Here is a 24,357-nt window from a genome sequence, read left to right as displayed (position 1 = left end):
GCACCCCAAAGAAATCATATGAAAATATAAAGAAAATAAAAGCTAAGGATGCAGTTGACTTTTCTAAAAAAGTGTCTCAAGGAATGACTCAGCCTTTATTTGACATCAGCATCATGTCTAAAGTCCTCAAAAGAAAAAAATCTATTGATCCAAAAAGTTAAAAGAATCTGAATAAAACTAATTCCTCTGTCAAATAACAACATGAATTGATCTATGATAAGGAGGTCTTAAATTCAGCTATAGAGTACTCATACTACATGGGGACCTAAATAAAAATGAAATAGAAAAGAGGAGACTGTTGAATGGAGAATCCAAACACAATCTGATCCAACAAATGCAAAAGAAAAACACCACTGAAGGAAAAAGCAGCATAAAAAGATGACATCCAAAAAAAGTGACTACTTGCTTTATATTGTGTAGTTTCTCCATTTCACTAGTTCATTTTCAGTAGATGAATGGAATTACTACTTGAAAGGGATGTGATTTTATCTGTTGTGACCTTTTCCTCCTCCTAAATTACCAGCTTTAGCGATGTTGACAACTTTTATGTTCTGTATCTGAACGCTGTAGTTACATGCATGCAATTCAACATTCTTAGGTGGGTGAGAGTTGGTTCCCTCATGCTGGAAAGTTTGCATCTATAACCAAAGAATTTCTTTGATTTACTTTTCAGATTTTATATTTTCTGCTGCCAACCTGCCTGGCTTCATTTTGGTTTATGTTATCTATCACTCTGTTTATTATATATTGGCTGCTAGTGAGCATTCTCATATCCATACGTCTAAGATGGACAGACAAGCTCTGCACTGGACATGAGCCGAGTTATCACCAGATGGACCTGAGAGCATTTCCAGAGTAACATGATGGTTGTTATTTAAACATACTCATGCAGTATATTCATCCACCTCCTTTCTATCATTTTGTCTCTGTGCTTCTAATATGTTGTATATTGTTAACATGTCAGTTCCTACAACAATAAGGGTTTGTGACAACTGGTTTCTGATTTTCTCTGCCTGACAGATGTGAAAAACCAAGGCTTTTCTTGCTGTTTTTAAAAGGAGTATTTCACAATTATATTTTTTTACTTACTCCATGCAAGTAACATGAACATTCCAAAAATAAAGACAGCAACATATTTTCCCATCTCTCCTTACCCAGAGGAGTTTTCTTTGTAATTTTTTTTAGTAATTATGGGTGCAAGTAGAAATGGAAATTGGAAGTCAAGGTCTAAAGCTGAAAAGAGTTACAAATAAAATATATTTTTCCTCCAACTGGTTGTCAAAATATGTGATGGATAACTTCCCAAAGTGGCAAATTCTTCAAAGACATGAAACACTGGGTAGAAGGATTTCAGTCATTTGCCAGGAAAAGTCTCCCAACACTGTCCCCTCTGCCCCAGCTTCGTGCTGGTATGCTCAGAACATCTATGGGATATCTATCCATCAACCAATGACATCACACCATCAATGCTGTGTTCCTTGCCAATTGTTGCAGTTGTTTGCATCTAGTACTCAGGGGGAAAAATAAATATTTCTATCTCCCTGCTGATCTTCACAGCATACCATCAAAAATCAAGCATATTCTTGTGGGTTTACCAATTAATGGCATCTGATTTTGCAAGTAAGGATTATGTAGGCAACTTTTCAGTTAACATATGAAGTTCATTGTACTCCAGCTCAACATACTGATAAATCTAAAATGTTTGCACGGTAAAATCGCTTCATATATGAGCACAATTCCTACAACCAGTCCTACCAGTACATCCTGCAGACCACTGATGAGCAAATAGTTAAAGAGCATGGGAAATTATGCTTCCTAGACTGTAGTTAAAAATAGATACTGTAGATACTGTAGTTTGTGTTACTATTTGTAACCATAAATATTTCATGAAGAGGAGAACAGTCTCCCAGGACGTGTGCCAATGCAGAAAACATCGGTGCATCTGGAAAGACAGATCTCTAAGGTGACAGGACCAAAAGGTCCTCCAAGTGCCTAGGATACAGTAGCAGCCCAAATGTAGCTCAGATCTTAATGGACCTGAAATTCGTATTTGAGTTCTTCAGAAACAAAACCTGAACAGTTGTAGGCAAACCCCAACGATTTCCAGTGGAAAATGTTGACTTTGCAGAAAACACATAGCTCAGTGAAAAAGCCCTGACGGAAAATCTTCAGCAGGTCTAATTACAAAGGAAATGTTGGAAAAAAGACAAAGTTTAGATTAACTTTATTTTTTTTTAATTACATGCTACATGAAATGCTTCATGAACTTTTCAAAACAAAAATGGATTTTGTTTTATATTATTATAGCTCAGTATTTTCTCTCAGTGCTTTATATGTTAAAGTTCTTGTAGAAAAAAGTCCACAGTCTCCTGGACATTAATTTACATTTCTGATTCTCACCAGTGACTGTAATGCAGCTTTAGAAGGCTCTACCGATAAAGGCTTAAAATGTTTCCTTTTTTAACAGAACAAGCCACACTTTGATCTGAACAGCCTATTAGGACCACAATGCAAGCCTAGTAAGCCTCAGTTGGCAGGGATGATGGTATCAGTAGTTGCTTATGAAATAAGGGTAGAATTTACAAACTTCCCAGTAAATACAAGAAAAGCAGAACAGGACAGAACAATGTTAAAGGCATGCTTCATGTTCAAAGAAGCGCCATTTCTTTTTTTAAGAAACCTCATCAAATACAAGAATTTGATTTGAAAATGAAATCTTCATTTGAATATGACGAACAAAGTGCCCTGGCCTTATTATCTGCAGTTTTAGTTTTGTTTAATGCACGGTTCTGTTCTGAAGGAAAGCCAAAGAGGTAAAATTAGATGAAAATATTTACAAATGTAAATTATTTTGTGGAACTCAAAGTCAAGTGTACCATAAATGAATTGCAAATAAAACAGCAAGCTTAAGTACTATTTGGAATTTGCTAGTGTATGCATCTTTGCCATTTGAAAGCAATTAAACCCCCCACCCCACACTTAAAATAAAGAATCATATTTTGTATGAATAGTAACATTCCCAGTCATACAAGCACAGTTTTCCCTTCACTCTGCAAGTAATCTTTAAGTTAACTTCCAAAATTCTGTTCATTCTGTGGTAATAAAAGAGAAGACAAGAAAAATACTGCATGTCCACCTCTTGCTCCCCTCGACTATAGGTACAGTGCCCCAAAGTGACCCAAATACTTTACATTCTTGTGAATCATGAGGCAATGAACTCATTCACAGTCCTGCCGGGTACCTGGTTTATGTTTCAGACTAGCAGCTGGCAAACCTTCCAGCACACATAAACAGAATTTAAACTCCACTGAAACAGGCAGAACCACCATTGGAACAGCTTTGTTTCCTCCAGGTCATAAAGGTATAAACATTCTTCAGAGTAGTTTTAGCACAGTGGCATTAACTTTTGAAATAATTATTGTTCTGCCCATTACACCAATGACAACAAAGGACATATTTTATATAATTAAAAACACACTTAATTTGCCCTAATAGAGATTAACTTCAATGGTAAATTGCTTTTTTTGATATGTAATGATCACAAATGTAATTGCTATAAAGAACAATTGCTGTAAAGAGCAACATTTAACTTTGTTATAAAAAAGAAGTTAAATGTTATTTAGATCTGAATATGTCTCAAAGTTAGCATAATTGGGATAATATTGTTCAATGGACTGAGAGATGGTTCATTCTTTACAGTCTTTTTTGTATAGCCACAGCAATAAAGTGCCTAAAATGTTAATTCCAATAGTTATTTGTCTCAGTTTTTAAAATAATTTTAAAAATAAATAACAATTATGCTCTTCTGTTATGGCACCATCCCCAAAAAAACCACAGCTTTTTCCAGCTTGTTAGAAAAGGAACTGAAACCTAGTTATTCAAGACAGTTTTTAATTAAATGTAGAAAAGAATTTGGAAGCTTTAAAGTCTTTAATTCTTAGCTTGATCATCTGTCATTTGTACATCTCCTTTTTTACAGTGTTCCTCACTGGACTTCTGCCCTGTTACTGACAGAATTACTCTAGTGACCACTTTGCTTCTTCCCATTTCCATCCCTACTAACAGATAAGACTATTTCACTAACTTGCTCGTGACCTGTTCATTAAATAGACAAAACTAAATTCCCTTTTAGGTGTATTTTGTGTTAGCATCTTGAATCTTAGTCTTCCAATTAAATGTTCCAATTTGCACAATTGCATGGCAATGAAAAATATCTTGTCTATAGAGAATTTAAAACAAAAAAAGCTTAGTGCTCTCAACAGCAATACTTCCAGATTCATAAAAGCCCTATATTTTTATAAAGACACCTCTCTCAATTGCACTGATGCCTACCTGGCACATCATAATTTTTAAAATTTTTGCCATTCTTTGAAGAATTCTGTACAACTCTCCTCTTTAAAGACATTCTTTTTTGCTATCACTTAAGTTCCGTAATTTTTGCCAAATTATAAAACACTAAAGCTGATAATACTTGTTTCTTTATGCTATTCATATTTTTTACAGAAGCACTCACAGGAGTGAACAAATATTATATCAGAAATACCATTAGTTCATGTATATCCCAACTATATATTCCAGTCTTCATCTTCAAAACAGCTTAAGAGTTTATCATGTCAAAGTTAAAATGATGGTAAATAATCAGAACGAAATGTACTGAAATTTACATTGTTGTGTTTGTGTGTGAGGTGCATGGGCATTTGGTTTGGTTGTTTTTATCAAATTGCAATAAAATGTATACCTTGAAGACAGAAAACTTATAGGTATATAGATTCATGGGCAGGCCAGACCAGCCCGCAGGCAGTGCTGTGTAGCTCCGGTCAGAATGGTGTTTGGACCTATGTGAGGACGTATTTGGGTGATTTGAAACACCAACAGATCAGGCTTGAGTCTGCCTGCCCAGCTCTCTGCAAATGTATTTCAGATTTCTGAAAGTGCAATTTCTGTCTGGTGAAAGGTCTGGAGGTGAAGCCATATGAGGAGAGGATGAGGTCACTTGATCAGTTTAGCCTGGAGGAGACTGAGGAGAGACCTCAGTGAAGTCAACAGCTTCCCCATGAGGGGAACGGGAGGGACAGACACTGATCTCATCTCTGTGGTGACCAGTGACAGGATCTGAGGGAATGGCCTGAAAGTGTGTCAGGGGATATTTAGGTTGGATGCCAGAGGGTGGTTGGGCACTGGAACAGGCTTCCCTTGGAAGTGGTCACAGCACCAAGACTGACAGGTGACTGTATCTGGTCAATGCTCTCAGGCTCATGGTGTGAATCTTTGTGCAGAGCCAGGAGTTGAACTCTGATGATGCTTGTGGGTCATTTCAACTCAGGTTATTCTATACTTCTATTTCAAAGAGCTAATTTCTGGTCTGCTTAAAAATAAAATAGAGTATTCAACTGGATTTAGGTTCTAGGGTATGGAAATACTATTCTGTTTCTTGATATCTTTAACAAGGTAAAGCAAGATTAAAGAATGCAAACCCTAAGTCCTTATTCAGTGCTGGAAATTAAAAATAATAAGTGTGGCTGGCCTGTGTCCACCGAGCTACACAACTATATTTTAAATCCAGAACGCAAATGAAATGTCTAACACACAGTTAAACAAATCCACTTGATTTCCCAGAGCTACGTGCTCTGTTCTACTTCCAGAGCTCTGTTTTAATCAGAAAAGATAAACCACAATCATTATTAGTTCATTTAATTACAGTAAGTGATGCCACATTTGAGAGCAGGGAAAAAAGCCCCACTCTGTAACTGTAACTTCATGCAGTTTTTAGCAGACTAGAAATGCCCAATTTATTTTTCTTTCTAGAAGAAAACGCACCTGACAAAACCTTGGAATTACTTCTAGGACATTTTGAAAATCTCAGGTCTGATAAATGTAACTGCCTCGGGAAACTACTTTCTTCTTTAGAAACCTTCTCTGTGGAAGAAAATGACAAGCACCACAAACTTCTCAAAGTTTTACTCATCAGATGCAAACACTCAGAAATATATTCAACAAAAGAATTCTGTAATACTTAAAATACAGAAATATTTATCTAATCAGACATGATTAGAAACCTCTCCCAGCCTTTTCTGGCCCATTAACCAAACCTGCAAAGTTATAAACACCTTGCTAGACCTGTCCCCTTGCATGATCAGACTTGTAGAGGCAGTGATGCAGTGCAGTAAACTAATCCTAAGCATCCTACACCATGCCATAAACATTAGAGCAGAGCTGTAGGAAAGTGGAAGCTTTCCTGGCTCCAGCTAACATTGCAGTTATAAATCTGGTCAGGAGAGGAAAGTTTCCCCTGCAAAATAATGTACAGCCACATGAAGTCAATCCCAAATTAATCCATATATGTTTTTAGAAAAAGTCTATGGAACATCATTGGAAAAGATAGATCAGTTACCCCAAGTAATTTCGGGTGTGTAAAAAAGAGCTGTTCTAGCCATAATTTTGTCCCAGGAATCTATAACAAAACCAAGAAACCCTCTCTAGCCACAAAGCTAATAGCAGAGGGCTAGAAAATCTTATGCAAGATATGGTATAAGCTCATATACAACTGAAAAGACTGGGACATCTGTGGGGAGGGACTGGAAGTACTGAGTCCCAGAAACATCCTTCCTTTTCTTTCCTTTTCTGTCCAAGAGAGAGCAGGGGGGATCAAGAGAAGAATCTCAACTACAGCCTCTGACTGAATGCAGCACAGTCACCTGGTCAGCCCGACGGAGGAGGGAGCAGTGATAATTTACCATCACTCTGAGGCATGTTTGCCATGACATGGCAGGGGAGAAGAAAATGGACAAGCAAAATACCTTGCATACCACCAGTTCTTACCCCTACATCATACGAACACCTGCAAGGCGCAACACAAACATCTGCAAGGCCCATGCAGGGCAAGGAATCGTGCGCCTTGTGCAGGATTAGGCAGTCTGGCCATGCAAAGGGCTTGGTACCCTGCAGCTGGCCATCTCCCCCTGCAGCCAAGAAAGACATTTGCTAAGTTACTGAAGTTGTTCAATCACATTAACCACTCTGAGGGGGAGGCACTTGTTTCCCTGAAATCCCACTAAGATTATGACATTGCCTTTCACTGCTATGAAGGAACAGACAGCGAGGGTGAGTGTGTGAGGGAACGAGTGAGAGAAAACAAAAAAAGCAGAGGGAGAGATGCAGTTGTGACAAAGGAGCTGTCTTCATCCTCAGCCCACCAAAGCTTCAGAAGTATGAAGCACACGTAGACAATCACTAAGAAAATACCTACAGTGAAGCTTAGGATCTCTGCAATTTCATGCACCAACAATTCCTCCTCTAATACACCATTGGCATTACTTACCCCTTCAAAGAAAAAACAGTTTATCATTTTACAAACTATGTAAAAGGCATCAGTGCAAAAATCATCTAAAAGCAGGTGTAACTGGTCTTTAAAATTTTGTAGCACTTTGAAGACACCATAGTTTCTCAGGTTTTGAGATCAGTATTTATACTTAAGATAAAAGAGCAACTGTCTTTAAAGGAGTTCCTTTCCACTCCGCAGTTTTCATTTCAACATATCAACTGCTACATTTAATTACCATTTCAATAGGCATCTAAAGCACTAAAGGTCTTCTTTCTCTTAACAGTGGAAAAAAAATACGATCCTGTGCATCAACAATGATACATAGGGGACGTTCTGAATGGGTTCACTAGGAGCGTAATCAGGAATTGGAAGAGATCACACAGAAGATTTGTATAATGTTTGTTCTCAGACCTTTATTTCCAAGACCTGATGGGGAAAGCCCTCAGCAATCTGCTGTAAACTCAGTGTTGACCCTGCTTAGAGCAGCACGTTGAACCAGAAAACCTCCACCCAGCCTCAGTGATTCAGTGGTTCTATAGCCTACTGTCAGATAAAAGGTATCAAGTTCCTCGAAAACACCACAGAGAACCCCAGGAGTTTTACAGAAAGTTTTAAAAACATTATCCATCATTAATTTTGTCCTGAGTATGAGGCTGCATTCTTTATGAATGATGCAGTTCAATCAATGATATGACTGACAATCTTTTACTAAAAACACAGTTGTAACAAACTCACGAAGCACACGCATTAAAAGATAGCAAAATAAAAATAAATCATCTACTTTTTAAAATATCCTTTGCAAATAAGTAATAGCATAATAATTTACAGACAACATTTAGCGTGTTTCTTCATCAGAGGTATTTCTGATTAACGCTGCATACATTCTTAAATAGTACTTGTTAAAGCAGACAAACCCACACACAGCCCAAGGAAGCAGATGCACACACCCATGCAGAATGTACTTTGCAGGTGCAACTCATCCTCACCTTGAGATTGGGTTTTGCAAGGAGTTTCAACAGCTCTCTGATCTCACTGCTCAGTGGTTTGCTCCGCAGCTCCTCAGCCAGCTGGGTGGGAGATTGAATCAACACAAAGACCATTAGCAAAGCGTTGTTTTACCCAGTGCATCAGTGACAACCCAGAATCTATCTTGTTCAAGGTTACTGCTTTCCAGCATGTTCAAACAGAAGCCAGCATGAAGGAAAACACCATCAATCACTGCGCTTCTGTTTCTGGCCCTCAGTGGACCAGATTTAAGCCAGGCCTTTTGGCTCAGTTTAACACAAGTAATCATTTTTGGCAAGGGTGCAGCCAGATCACATTCTGATTTATAGCAAAGGGGGCAAATCCCAGCACTTCATTTAAGTGAATGGTCCTTTGCGTGCAGACAAAGAACTGCTTGTAAAAATGACTGGATCAAACTTTGACACTGTCTATAAAAAACAGTTTCGAATGAGGTGGTGAAATCCACACTGCTTCCAAAAACCCACAGTAGCTGTGCTGTTTAGGACTGGGATAAGAAAGCAAAGTGCCCCTACAGTGCAAGCAATCTGAACCTTTTATTATGTTTACACATACACTGGAAGGAGCTTGTTAAATGTGAAGCAAGTTAATCATAATATAATTTATAACAGGTCATCAGCAATTCAAACCTGTAAAATGCATAAACTATGTCCTAACAACAAGATCAGTAATTTATGTTTGGTTACACTACAAAACTGTGGCTTGGTGAACAATAGAGCAGCAGTTTAACTTTTAATCCCATGGCTTTTTGGCTCACATCTTGAGTTTTCCTTATCATACCCTTCTCAACTAATTTGGACCCAAGAGGCATATTTTACTGCAGGATTTTAGACTCAAACTATTTTTCCAGGAGAAAGAAAAGCTAAAATGCATTTGACAACATTGAACTTTGGTTTAAAATTCTGAAGCTACATGGCTCATAATGCAAAACGTGATTTCAGATAATCACTTGTTTTCTTTGCATTAAATCAGTATCATAAAAATGTCTCAAAGGAAGATTGGCTATTTGCAGCAAGTAATTTCATTTGTCTAACCCAATTTTAAATTTGTACTTTTATTTTGTATACATTTTCAAGAAAAATGGATGGATGTATATTTTGCATAATTATATATAATAGACAAATCTAATTGACAAAGCCATTATAGACATCAGACATATCTTGAATACCTTTTTTTCTTTTAACCTTCAAATTAAACAGTCAAAAATTCCTACCTACCATCCTACAGACTTTTAACTATAATTCATAGCTAAGAACATCCAGCAAGTACTTTGGTGCTAATATTAATGTTTGTGCCTTAATACCAAAAGATTAGAAAACAATCTCTGTAAGGAAAGGTCAGAATTAAATCTTTTTAGACACAAAGCCAAATATTGAGGTATGCAGACTGCAATTGAATCTGTATGTTGGAAAAGCCCTGCAAAGCTGAAAATATTCTGTGATAGGAATGACAGCAGGTCTATGTGTTACCCTTGGTTCTCTTTTCATTCTTTAGATTATACTGCTCATCACTGGAAAATAAAATCTATTAATTTGTGTTTCACAGATGGAGACAAGCAACCACTCAGCAGAATGAGCATTTCAGCATTTCTCCCTCAGATGAATTGTGCACAAATATTAACTCCAGCAGAACTGGCATTGGTTTTGGTGGTACAAATGCAAATGCACATATGTACGGTTTAGAACAGTGAGGAAAAAAATACTTCATTACTGCTTAAACAGACATTTTAATCTTACAATTTAGAAAATTCTTGTCAGAGATAAAATAATTTAAAACTTGTTTTCCTTCATGTGATTTGTATTATTTTCCAAATATTTTCATTAAGGTTTTAGGCACATTTAATACCTTGTGATAGAAGAGGAGGAAGACAAAGATTGAAAGACTAAATTGTGTTTTCAGATTAGCAAACAGATACCACCTCAGCTAGTGTAGACTGGATTTGTGTTTGTTGTTGTTGTTCAAGTGCTCAGATTTGAAACAGCTACCCGCAGCAGTACATGGCATACTCAGAACATGCTGACACTGAGCAATCTCCTATGCTAAAGACTGCAGGAAAAGCTGTCTAAAAACCTCCTCTATGATCTCTTGAGGGAACCATAACATCTCAACAAGCTCTTTATGAAAAGCTGCCACTAAAGAGAGGGGAAGAAAAGGGAGAAGGCCAGATGTAGAGTGAGGCTGGCAAGGTGGGGAGCACCAAGGATTGGTCTTGAAAGCGTCTGGAGAAACTTCTGAAACTTCTTTTGCCAGGACAGACTTTCTAGCATCCTTGAGGCCTTATTTGCTGTATATGGCTATCCTGCCAGTTGACATTGTCGTGGTTTAGGAATGGTATTCTCCAATTTAATATTCCCACTAAAACCATGCACCACTTTCCCTTTCCTCTCCAACACAAATGCAAGATCACAGGATGAGGTAAAAACAATTTAATGGAAACAGTGATAAGACAATGTACTATACTGTATGTATATACTATTACTAAATAAATAATAGCAACAATATTAATAAACAAAAGGTGTAAGAAAATAAATTATTCATATGGAAAAACTCCCTGATAACAGACAATACCAGAAGGCTTGACTGGAACTTCTTCCTGGAAGAGAGTCCCTTTCACAAACTCTGAACTGACATGAGGTGGTGTGGAATAACCTCATGTCCTAACCATGCCCTCTCCCAGCTAGTGCAAAAAATTAACACTGTCCTGGCTGGAACCAAGAGAGATTTGCATGAAATCACTGAGCCCTAAGTCAGACACTGCTGCTCCAAAATAAGAGGCAAACAGAATGTGTGATGGGAAATTCAGCCTAAAAGTCCCTGGTGGGGAGGAGAGAGAGGTATGGCAGCTGGGAGTATGCAAATGTTTAGAAAAGCCTTGCCACAATTGTTACTTCCAAAACTGCTTTAAAAAATAAAACAATAATAATAACACACTCCTTGAACAGTTTTATTTATTATAGCAGCACCTCAGATTTGGGTTTAAAATCAGTCAGGAAATATCTACTTGCTAATAAGAATATCACCTTTTTAACTATAGAACAGTTACTATCAGTAGGAAGAGAAAACAGTAATTTAAAGCCTATTGAAATGAAAGTGTGTTTAGTAACACCAACATGCTCTTAAATCCCTGACGTTGACAACCAGTTAGACAAACATGCCAAAAAATGAATAGCACTTTAAACTTGAAACTTCATGAGTTTGGGAGTTAAAAAGCCCATTGCATGTAATTTTGCTTCCTCAAAATATGCTGATAGCTACCAAAGCATAGAAAATCCTGGAATGTGCTAGCCTGACTGCAGCCACCAAAGGACATCCTTACCCTATGAGACAGTGCCCATAAAAGCCACAGCTCACCTACACACAGCTAATGAAGAAGCAGGAGCTGTACATTTGAAGTAGGTAGATGCCTAGACACAATCATGTCCCACCATGTACACTTAAAAATACTACCATATGTACATAACAATACATTCACAGGGTTAAAAGTCCCAACTTGTCTCAACTGAGGAGTGACAGAGTACTTTAATTTTGAGATTTCCAAAACTATACATATGTCTGAACAAAAATGAGATTGCTCAGCATTTCTAAAAGTATCAAAAACTAAGTTTTGCATCCAAAAATAAGAAATTATTTTTAAGAATTTTAGCCCAGAGATTCATAACACAAATATTAGCAAGTATTATTAATATGTCAGCAAGAACTTAATGAAGAGAATTTCAACCAGCTTTCTAATTTTCAAAATTACTATCAACACTATTCAAAGCTACGTGAAGGTTAAGAAAATATTACTAATATATGCCTGATGTCAAGGCTAATGTATTATTATAGTTGGTATGTTACAGGATATAGCTCTCCTCCTACTGAAACATGATTAAATTACCATATATCCTTTTTTCAATAGTCTCAAATCTAATTTAGTTTCTTGTTAAAATGCTACCAATCTCAATTCACAACATTTAATAATTTGTAAAATTTAAAAACCAAAATCTATTAATTATATAAATAGATGGTTAAGATTTTAAAACAGCTATAAAGTATGTGAAGTTTCAAACATGCTGTATTGTAAATGGAGCCTAATATATATTACCTGCTCCAAAAAGCAACCTGACATCATCAATTGCAACAAAGATCTCAGGATTTCACCTAAACCACAGTTTATTAAACATTTCTCTATTCTGGCCTACCTCAGGTTCAGTCATAGTTTATACAGGTGTGTTCACAATTCATCTGAATCCTAGAATTAACGAAATAGCAAGAAATGGCAGGTTGGATTTTTTTTCTTGAAAATAAAAATTATAGTAACAGGAAATTAACTACTCCATCAATGCTGACCACTTTTACAATTTAGTTTTTGGTTATGAAGATAATTTGGAAAGCTCCAATATCAATAAATCACTACTGTACTTTTTCTTAAAAAGTTTTGATTTTTTTTCAACAAACCTCTATTCTAGGCATTTCATATGCTTCATTTCTATAATATTATTTGTCATTTCTCGTGTTCTGTCAGCAGTGCTGCTATCTCATTTGTCTTTATTTTTCTAAAACATTCCTCGTGTCTGTGACTTTCTCAAAACACTAATAGTTGACAGCTTTTCCCTTCCCAGTAGAGTTCCAACCTGTAATTTTTATTGCTTAGTTACTAAAGCAGAACAAGAGGCTACCTAGATGCAATGTTTTTATAACATGCAAGTGAATAAAAATCAAAGTAGTATCAGCAACAAGCCCAGTGATGACAGAAGCTTTGGAAACCTTTGCAGCTTCTTATGATTTCAGCTCAGAGTATTACATTCATATGTTTGCACTATGAAGAGTTCTGCTTGCAGACAGTTTTTGGTAGACTTGGTACCAGTGATTTCAGCAGGGGACACTTACATCATCTGCCAAGGCTGCTGCACCATGGAGTATGGGCACTGGGTTCTGCTTTTCATAATAATGCAGTTTTTCATGAATCTGGAAGACAATAGAACAAAGTGATAAGTTGATTTAGCAGCATGAGAAATGGTACAAAATAACCCTGTTCAGTCTGTTGACTGTCTGTAACTAAACATCCTTATAGTAACCTACAGGCAGCAATCATGTAAATGCAATTCATCATCATCCTCTGTTGAAGTGCTAAGAATATGAAATCAGATGGAAAAAATGCTCAGTATGCAGACCAACCCACAGAAAAACTAAACATTTGTGATTTTTCTCTCCTGGCTTTCTCTGTCCATATTTCTAACATATTGCTTCAAGTATCAATTACATTTTATATTGCTGCTGAAAACACAAAGCATAAAGTGTTTATCCCCAAGATGGATATAAAAACCCCTGTAAATTATGATTTATGAAGTGAAATAATAGCTTGCCACCCACATCTTGACAGACAACTTGACGGAGCGGCTGCCATCATTAAAATAATTCAGAAACAAGGGTAAAGGAGTGCTAATATTAATTCTAACACATCTTAAAGAAGGAGGCAGTCCTTCAGCAAGTTAAGATTTTAAATGAATAATTATCAACATTAAAGATGCACTGTGCTTTGGTTCTTCCTAAAAGGGAAAGGATACACCATTATTTAAACACCACCCTGTTCCCACCTCCACAAGTTATGCATTTCAAAATTTAGATTTTTTCCAGTATGAATGCTTTTAAAACCCAAAGTACTTTAAGACTTCTAACAAGTTTCTTTGTAGATATTTCAGAATAGCATAAAAGACTGTATTAAACATTAACATTATTTTCCTGAAGATACATGGATATACAAATATTAATTAAAATCTAAAAAAAGAAGACAACAGTAGTCTGAACTAATGCAAATATACCCCATTCTTAGATTTTGTGCTTTAGTTCTGCTGCTCTGAAGGAGGCATGAACTCCAGATGGTTGGAGGAGTTGCAGAAGGAGCTAAATCAGGGACTTCTGTGCTTGGCAAGGAGGGGAAAACAAGGTCTGGCAGAGGCCATGGGGTGCAGAATTTGGCTGGGGACTCCCTCGTGTCCTTGGGAAATAGGATCCCCAATGATACCCTAGCACTCCCCAGCACACTGCTGGGGGAGGAGCGGGACAGATGCCAGACAGCGCAGACAGATTTAAAGAGCAAGCAAACCACTCTTTGCACACTGAAACTGTTCAGAGTTGACCAGATCATCCCTATTTTGCACCAAGTGTTCTCTCCAGCCTTCCCCACTTCTTCCACATTTGCTTTTCTCTACTTACTTCTCCCCCAGCAGCACTCACTCCTCTCACTGCCTAGGAACTCCTCACTCTTTAATTTAAAGCTCATTCTTTAAGCCCATTCTTTTTAATTTACACTGAACTTTCACGAATACGTCCATAACAAGATAATGCCATGGCAGTGACACGTGTGCTTGCCATTTTTCTGTCTTCTGCTATGCTTCATAACCCTAAGTCCACAGCTGTTTTCCCTCATTTAGACTATGTTCTTCGAAGTAAAGAGCATGTTAATACAATACGGTATAGCAAGGTCTGAGTCTGGACTGATTCCTTCATCATTTCTGCAACCCAAGACAATTTCAGTATGTCATTAAAGGATGCTGAAGTTCTAACATACCATGGTTAAGCATGAAGGCACTACAGTCACTTAATTTATAAATTGTAAAATAATTTGTTCTGATCCGGAAACTACATGGAAAATGCTACTGTCTCCAGAACATGAATCTGAATTTTACATCACTTATGTAGACATTGTTTATTCAGCAATTACTTAAGAGTAATTCATACTGGATTTCTCAAAAGCTGTAAGTGACCAGACTTCATATTTCTAGCTCACAAAGCAGAGAAACTAAACAAAACAAGGAGTTGCAGCTCCCTGAGTTTGGCAGAAATTTGTGATTTACTTGTACTGTTAACTTGAATAATTAACAGGCACAGTAAATCAAGAAGTGTCAAAACCATCACTGAGCTTCTGTCAGCTTTGAGGTCAGAAGCAGTTGTCTATATTACCCCTAGTTTCTCAAAGAAAATACAAGTGCCACTGCTGATTAAGCTGCTTTTATCCTGGGCAACCTGTACATATCTTTACCACTGAAATTAATAAAAGGAAAAAATAAAGCAATAAAAAAACAAACAAACAAAAAAAACCAAAGTGGAGACAGCCTTGCTTAACCCATCTTTGAGAAAAATGTTACACAATTGTAAAATGTATGCAACAAAAAATAGGTTTTCAAGAGGTGACACAGTGTAACGTGAACTTGTTATTGGCTCTATATATAGCCAGAAATTGCAGAAATGACTGAAAACAAATTTTTATTTTTCTATGAGTGGATATTGGATTCCAGTTAAGCATTTATGGAAAATCATTATGGTTTTATTTGATTTCGGAGGAGTTGTAGAGAGTAACTGCCTAACCAAAAAAAAACCAATAAGCTAAACAAGTAAGCAGGAAAATTTAACTGCTTCTAGAGAGTTCTAGATACTGGCTTTTGCTACATTTGGTTGAAAATCTTATTCATTTACTGTACTAGCCCAATGAGTGACTCTAGGGATAAACATTTTATGGTCTATGGTAAAAGACACTGCAACTTCAGCACACTTCATTAGAGATGCAATACAGAATGGGTTTCCCCCCCAAATATCTGATTTAATTTGACAGTAGCTTGCCTTCTTAGTTGAATCTATTTTTAAAATCAGATCATTAGATGACAACATCTGTCTTTCACATCTTTGCAATTTAAAGGATATACCTAGGGAAATTAAAATCCAGTGGCCTGTGCACCACAACTTAATCAATGTGCAATACAGGGATTATCTTTCATATTAGTATAAAATTACTACATGCATCATAAAAACAGTTACCTTACACCTCTAACTTTTGGATCAGTAATGTACCCATAATACATGCAGCACTTTTATGTAGTATATTCCTGAATGCAGTAAGACAGGAGATTTAGCACAACTCCACTGATAAAGCAAAAAATTCCAGTGAGGAAAAAATACATTTTCAGGCAACTCCTTCCCTCCTTGTGTCTAAAAATGTATTCCAAGACGATTTGTTCAATAACTTCCCCCACAGACCACAGCACTGCTGACCGGCGTCTAGCTCTTCATGTTGTATTTTTAGGCCTTTTTCAGAGACAAGTACAGCACTTGCCTTTTCCTACTCACTGGGCACTAGGTCATCTCTGCTGTCTTTCAAGAATGACAGAGCACATTTGCAAGCACAACTGGTATCCTTTGAATTTGCCAGACTTCAGGTTGATGAATGACTGCATTTATGATAAACACCTTTAGTGAAACTACTGTGCATGCAGCCATATGCTTTGGCAACCTCTCCACATGCTGCCTTTCAGTTAATTATTTTCCCAAATATGAAATTTTTACATCATGCTAATACATGCATGCCAAGCACTACACTTCCAAATTTCAATTCTTATACAAGTAGAACTTGAAATTTGAATACCTAGATTAAGTGACTACATTGATGAAAATGAATAATATAAAGTAGCCAAACATAGAAATGAAAAGCAAAACAGGACAAGGTATTGCAAATAGTTCATCCCTTTACAAATATCACTCAATGAAATTCAACTCTAACAGAAGTTAAAACCACTCTGGAACACTTTGAGAGAAGTATGAGAGAGGATTCAAAAGTAGAAGCAAGAGCATTCACCTACTCAAGATAAGATGTATCATACTTGTAGCCATGTGTTTGAGCGCCAAACTAAAGAATTCCATTTCATACAAAAGGCAACATTAGCTTACAGTGTGATACCAGATGTCCAGTAACTTTAATACCATTGCCTTATTTCTACTAGAAACTTAAACAACGTATGGAAAATATAGGACTGTATCATGCTTAAAAATAGGAAATATAGTACATCTGTTTTAAGTTCTTCTGACATTTACATGTAAAGCCTCAATGCTGAAAATCTCTTCACAGATGAGACCAAGTCTCTTAAAGCAAGAATTATATATTGTAAATAAAACATAAAAAGCTGTTCTGCTGAACAGATGACTAAGTTGTGTGGGATTTTTTTTTTTTATGACTACCTATTCTTTTCACTGTAGAGCAGGAAGACCTATGAGGTTCTGTAGAAACTTGGGGTATAACTCTGAAGTTATACCCCAAGAGGGAAAAATAATAATTTGCAAATTAATACAGTTTTTGGCACACTTGTAAGCAAGAAAAAAATGTTTCTGGATTTTCCCAGAGAGACTGAATTAAGCTTTCTATAATAAAGCAGAGTAGTGTCCTCAGCCAGGACTATTTCAAAACCCAAAAGGAGCTTACTGAGTCAGAAAAATAAAAATCTTAAGCAAAGAGTCCTACAAAAAAAAGCTTAATTTCTCCTTTTAGATATCTTAATTTTCATGTACAGTTCTAACTTCATATGATTGACAATAAAACAGGGGAGTGGGATAAGCATGTACCAAAGGTGCCAAAGAATTAACAGAAGACAAACTTAGTCTTTTAGACAGAATAGGTGGCATAGGAAAAGAGTGTGTTTGTAAGGGTAGAATATGCAAACACTTGTAACCCAAAAAGCACCGGCCATCAACAAGCCATACCAGCACACAGAAGGCAAGAACTGTCACACACATAGTGTGAAAATGTTCTGTCAACCACACAAGGGTCTCACCAGCTACTCAGACATGTCAACACCTCTGGATAAGAGCTTTTTTTGCAGTAATGACACCTTCCTGACAGGAGGTGCTGAAGAGGATCTTGTGAATACTTGCACTGACCATCATTCTGGGACAGACAGCAATTCTGGACCAGAGTGCTTCTCCTTTTGAGAAACATCAGAAGCTCATACCCTCTAATGGAGCTGTATAAACATTCCCTTACCTGGGTTTTATTTTATGGGATGAGATATCACTCAGCATAAAGATACCATACCTGCAAAATTCGTTTTAGCACCATTGTATACATTTCTGGGGTTTTCCTCTGGACTATCCTAGTCTTGCCTGCTGAATACCCATTAGCAGCTAATGTGCTAGTTGAGTTTCAGCAGAAAGGAACACATTTCATATACTGGACTGCTAATGTAAAACCAAAGCAGCAGAAGTTGGGAAGATGGGAAATTGCTTTAAAAAAATGCAGTAGTGATCTGAAGTAGAATGTCAATATAAACACACACACAAAGCATTAAGATGTGTCTAGAAGACAGGCATTGTGTATATTGCTGCAGAAAGTCCATAACAGTTGGCAGAACATCTTCTCTAACTGATCTCTTCATTGTGTTTTTTATCATATATCGACTGCAAAAGTGTCTGAAATCAAAGCACTGACAAAAGCCATGCAGCTGCTGTATTTATTGGCTTAGTCCCTTACAGGGATGCATAATGAAGACTCCTGTATGCAGAGAAACTGTTAACTGTCCACCAAAATTTCAGGTTCACATATACTTGCAAAAAATTAGTGAATTCCACTAGTGACACCACTACAAAGTGATGCTACTACAAAGAGGAGCATCTATACATGAAGAAGCCACAGCAGATTAAGAGAACGGAAAAAGCAAAAGAAAAACTGTTGAGGGAGGAATAAATGCTAGTTTTGGCTTAATCTGCAATTTGTGTGCTGCATCTGAAATATCTGAATCAAAAGAAATAATTCCAAGGCACTCATGACCATAGAAGACACATTTGTGAATAGTTCCAACATTCACACAGTGAGATTTAAAGACAGGAATTAGGGTTTTCACTAATAGTATGACCTTAACTCTGGGATTTAGACTCTTGAGTTCACTGTCTAAATATACCAACAACTTTGAGTCAAGGTAAAATAAATAAGCAAGCATGAAAAAAAGAAACTATGGGCTACAATGAAACAAATTAAAGTAACTATTAAAACCATTCAGAACTTATAATTACATACCATCATCTCTGCTGAAAGAGAACACATATTTTACTTAATGTAGAATTTAAATTAAAAAATTGTTTAATTCCCTTCCTTTCTCCTTCCAGAACTGTACTGTATCACATGAAAGTAACAGAAAAAGTAGCCAACTCTTTGATTTATCTTTATCACTCAGTGGTAGTCTGTAAGCCTATTTACACAGGACAAAAATACAGACTGAATGCAAAACTATTTATTTGTTCCAAACTGTCCTATAGTCCTTATCATTGCGGCTTTGGTATACTAAGGAACTTAAATACATGAACAACTTTGCCGTGCTATGGCATGATGAACACCTAGAACACATACAGCCTTTAAATCACATTCTAGTCATACTAACTGAATTGCAGGTAGAGATAGAATACTGCTAAGAAATTAGCACTGTGTATTTTAGAAAACAAAAACAAAATAGAAATTAATAAATCATAGCTAACTATTCAAAGTTTGCAATGAGCATTTCAATCCCCATAGTTACATTAAATTGCCTCAAATATAAAATAAGTGATTGTAGAAAGGCCTCAGAGAAAATATCACAAGAATCAAAGCATACCTCAGAAGGCTTAAAAACAGATACTCAGAGATCTCAATTCTAGCCCAATTTATCACAGCAGAAAGTTTTAGCTCAAAAGATGAGGCTCTCCTTTAAGCCTTTTTTCCAAAAAGCAGAAGCATGAACAGTGGGATGTGCCTGCAGATCTGTGTCTCAGAGCTATGTCTTGTAATATTTGTAATTTAGAATTTCCTGACTTCATGCTAGTATCACCAAAGAATATGAGAGAAAATTAATAAATACCTCCACTATGCTCATATACCATGAGTTCCTTTTAGCTGAAGACCAAAGAGAGCCTTTAAAACTGAGGCCCATCAACCCAGCATTGCCAAGTCCACCACTAAACCATATCCCTAAGTGCCACGCCTACACATCTTTTAAACACCTCAGGGATGATTGACTCAACCACCTTACTGGGCAGCCTGCTCCAGCGCTGGAGACCATCTCTCCAGTGAAGAAATTTTTTCTAAAATCCCATCTAAACATTGCCTGGTGTAACCTGAGGCCATTTCCTCTGGTCCTATTGCTTGATACTTGGGAGAACAGACTGACCCCAGCTGGCTACAACCTACTGTAGAAAGCAGTAGTGTCTTCCATGAGCCTCCTTTTCTCCAGGCTAAACCCCCCCAGCTCCCTCAGCTGCTCCTCATCAGAGTGCTCCAGACCTTTCCCTAGCTTTGCTGACCTTCTCTGGACATGCTCCAGCACTTCAATGTCCCTCCAGATTTGAGAAGCCTAGTACTGAATACAGAATTTGACGTGCAGCCTCAGCAGCGCCGAATACCAGGGGATCATCACTGCCCTGTCCTGCTGACCACACTATTGATGATACAGGCCAGGACGCCTTTGGCCTTCTGGGTCACCCGGACTTTTGCTGGCCCACATTCAGCTGATGTCAGCCAGCACCCCTGGGTCCTTTTCTGCCAGGCAGTTTTCCAGCCACTTTTTCCCCAGCCTGTAGCACTGGTGACCACTGACCAGCTGGATGTAGCTCCATTCACCAACGCTCTTTGGGCCCAGACATCCCAACAGTTTTTTGCCCAGCAAAGAGCACACCCATCCAAGCCATGGACAGCCAGTTTCTCCAGGAGATGCTGTGGGAAATCGTGTCAAAGGTTTTACTCATGTTCAGGTAGACATATCCACAGTCTTTCCCTAATCCAGTATGTAGGTCCCCTTGTCGCAGAGGGAGATCAGATTGGTCAAGCAGGATCTGCTTTTCCTAAACCCATGCTGGCTGGGCCTGATCCCCTGGGGTATCCTGTAACTGCCATGTGATGGCACTCAAGACAATCAGCTTCATGACATTCCTAGGATCTGAGGTCAGGCTGATAGGTCCCTAGCTCCCTGGATCCTCCTTCCAACCCCTCTTATAGATGGGTGTCACATTTGCTGACTTTCAGTCAACTGGGAACTCTCCAGTCAGCCAGGGCTGCTGGCAAATGATGGAAAGCAGCTTTGTGAGCACTTCTGCCAGCTCCCTCAGTACTCTCAGGTGGATCCCCCCTGGCCCCACAGACTGGTGTATGTTTAAGTGGTGTAGCAGGTCACTTCCTCCTGGATTCCTTCTGATCCCCATGCCTGTCTTCCAGCACAGGGGTTGGGTACCCACACAACTGATCTTACTGTTAAAGAATGAGGCAAAGAAGGCATTAAGTACCTCAGCCTTTTCCTTGTTCTTTGTTACTATGATTTTCCCCACACCCACTAAAGGATGGCAATTCTCCTTCTCCATTTGTTGCTAAAAGGAGGTAATACAGTAATAGCATTTGCTATTTTATTTTTGCAATGGTAAGCAAAACAGATTAAATACTGGCTACAAACCCAGTTATTCATGCAGAGTTTCTAAAAATGTTTATTTTACTTTTTTAAAAATTCACTTTGAATTCATTGTTCCTTGTACAATAAAATAAAGGTCCTATTATATGAGATTTCACAGACTTCATTCAAACGGGCCTTTTTTTGTCAGTAATAAGCAAAGGTTTTGATGACTTTGCTTATAGGAAAAGGGTCCCTAGATAGACAGAGGAAGTTCAGACCAAAGCTAAACAAGTTGCACTTGCTCCAAAATAAATTTCCCTGCCCTTTTAGAGCCAAACAGTCTACATGGCTACTGTATACAGTATTTTCAAAATTGTTTTTCTGTACTTTCAACCCCAATTCCAAAGGAAGGAGCATCAGAACAATTCCAAATTTGAATGAAGCTTTCTTATGTAAGCTAAGGACATGAGGTCCTTGAACAGAAAGAACAGAACATCAGGCTTTTCTTCCTTTGAAACAAGCAGCCTTCAAACTGCAGTTCTGTGGATGCTGAAAGATTCCTACAGTTTTAATGCACTACCCTTCATAAATACGTTTTCAAATAAAATCTGGGGAATAAACCCATCATGTCCCAGTCTCAAAAGTACCAGCCAGAATTTGATAAAAGTATAGCAATTCTCTTCCCCAAAAGCACACACACTGACCTATATAAACACACGTTAAATTTGGTAAAAGTTTCAGGGAAATATTTCATTAGAGCAATACTGAACTCAGGATTCCAGGTTTCAAATTGCTCTTCCCTAATTATGGCACTTCCGTCTATACACTCCTACTCTGGTGCTCCCTCCTCCTCCCCTCAGTGTTATTACTTTAATAAAAACACTTTTCAAATTTAAGCATTCAGATTTAAATGGAAGACAGAATTTGAGGTGGGCTCATGTAAGTGTCTATTTTTCTCCCTTTCATTAAGAAAATGATATGGGTTCATCATTCACAACACAATATATTAAATCTTTCATTAAAGATCCTGACTCAACTCTCAGGAAATTTTGTGCAGTACTGCAGACATAGCAAACTGAACATGCATACAGCAAAACTCTCAAAGTCATACATAAAGACTACAAGTTTCAGTGGTAAAGTATTCAGAATTATAACCATTTTTTATCCAAAGATTTAAAAGCACATTACCAAAGGAACCATCAGTTAGCTCATCACCATCAGTTGCCTCATCACCAAAAGGAAGACAATGACTAATCACAGACAAAAAGTGTATTTGATTTCCCAACCAATACCACTACAATAACATCTCTTTAGAAAAAAGTACTGTAATCTTACAGTTTTTGGTATTTCAATTACTGATAGTGACATACATATCACCAACTGCAATATTTGTTTATATGTCAAATATATCAGGAAATCTTTAGTTCTAAGTGACTTTTAAAATATACTTTTACTTAAAGACTACTTAATGCAAGCAAGAAAGGAATTGTAGCTCCCATTGAAGCCCTTCAGTGTTGGGGAAGAGCACACAGAAAAGCTGCATAGTTGTAATGAAACAGAGATGGAAACATTTACTGCAATAATCAAATAGCTGTATATATAATGATTCTAAATCAAAAACTTGATGAAAAACATTTAATTCAAGACAATAATGAACTAAAAAATAGTTGGTTCAAATAAAAATTAACAAATAAAAAAATTTAAATTTTCAAAAAAAATTATTAGAAAAAGACAAATAAACGTCTCTACTATTTCAATCCTACATTCCAAAAATAAACTTTGGGTTTTGTTTTTTCTTCAAGGGCACCTTTCATTTTTCTCAGTGAAAAACTTTTTTTAGGTATCACCTGACTATGTCTAAGTAATGCAAAAAAGACTTGCAAAATGTATGACTAACTAATTTGAATTATTATGTAGAACTAACAATCCAAAGATTTAAAACATCTGATCTAAAGCATCAGAAATTAAAAACTTCAAGTCAAAAATATGATCAGTCTTTGATCCTGAATATCAGATTTGAATACTTCAAAGAAAAAAAAATCTAAAATAGACAAGCATAATTATACTGATAAATATGAATGGGAAAAGGAAAAAACAAGACTGGAAATGCTGCTGAAATGTAAAGAACAAATATCACACGAACAGCTGACTGCACTTTAGCAACAAGCATTATTTGAAATCCTTCTAAGCAGAAAACATACTAGCAACAGCACTCATCTTACAGCTGAGGTTCACCTGGGAAAACAGCAATCCTGAAAGTTTCAGACAGGTGTTCAACTTTGCTTATCTGCAACTTTAAAAAAAAACAAAGCAATATTCCATTATTTCCTAGTACTTTATGCTGTTATGTTGGTTAGCAAAGAAAGAGCCATAAAGTGAATACAAACAAAAATTTACAATATTTTCTGTGCCAATACTAATACCCATTCATGTTACGTTACTCCTAAAGTTCAAGTTAGAGGACTGAAGAGGTAACTTGCTAAGAATATAGAGACAGCATGTTAACAAAATTAAATTATATTAAATTAAATTAAAACAGCACTTTTCCAAATAAAAAGGTAAGAGGACAGGTTTTAAATTAACAACTGTATGGTCCTGCTTTGCCAAATACATACAGAGGAAGAAGAAACTTTCACATGAGACAGAACTAAAAGGTTAGAACTCTCTTTAGAAATCTGCTAAGAAAGTATAGAAACACTGTGCAATAAGAGCACTCCCCAGTTCACTAATAAACTTCCTTGAAGTCTAAGTTTAGGATTTAATTTAGAGGCTAGAAACAAAACAGCTATGTGCCTAGATTTAATACTTACCTCAATAATGCCTCAAATGTCTCAATGTTTTCTTTCAAAAAACACCTACACTTAC

The 24,357-nt window shown here is 37.0% G+C and overlaps 1 protein-coding gene across 5 annotated transcripts in view; it reads right to left on the bottom strand.

Annotated features, from left to right (window-relative positions):
- MPP7 (MAGUK p55 scaffold protein 7) overlaps positions 1 to 24,357 on the bottom strand; it is a 170,508-nt gene that overhangs the window by 52,060 nt on the left and 94,091 nt on the right. For all 5 annotated transcript variants that reach the window (XM_072925409.1, XM_072925407.1, XM_072925408.1 and 2 more), the window contains 2 exons: positions 13,214 to 13,291; positions 8,308 to 8,388 (listed from right to left, as the gene is read on the bottom strand). In XM_072925409.1, coding sequence (XP_072781510.1) covers positions 8,308 to 8,388; positions 13,214 to 13,291 — 159 coding nt within the window. The remainder of the gene's footprint in view (positions 1 to 8,307; positions 8,389 to 13,213; positions 13,292 to 24,357) is intronic.

The sequence above is a fragment of the Taeniopygia guttata genome, chromosome 2 (genome assembly GCF_048771995.1).
Source record: "Taeniopygia guttata chromosome 2, bTaeGut7.mat, whole genome shotgun sequence".
In the NCBI taxonomy this organism is placed as follows: domain Eukaryota; kingdom Metazoa; phylum Chordata; class Aves; order Passeriformes; family Estrildidae; genus Taeniopygia; species Taeniopygia guttata.
Note: the sequence above shows the minus strand (reverse complement) of the source record. Positions and strands in the feature narration are given on the sequence as shown.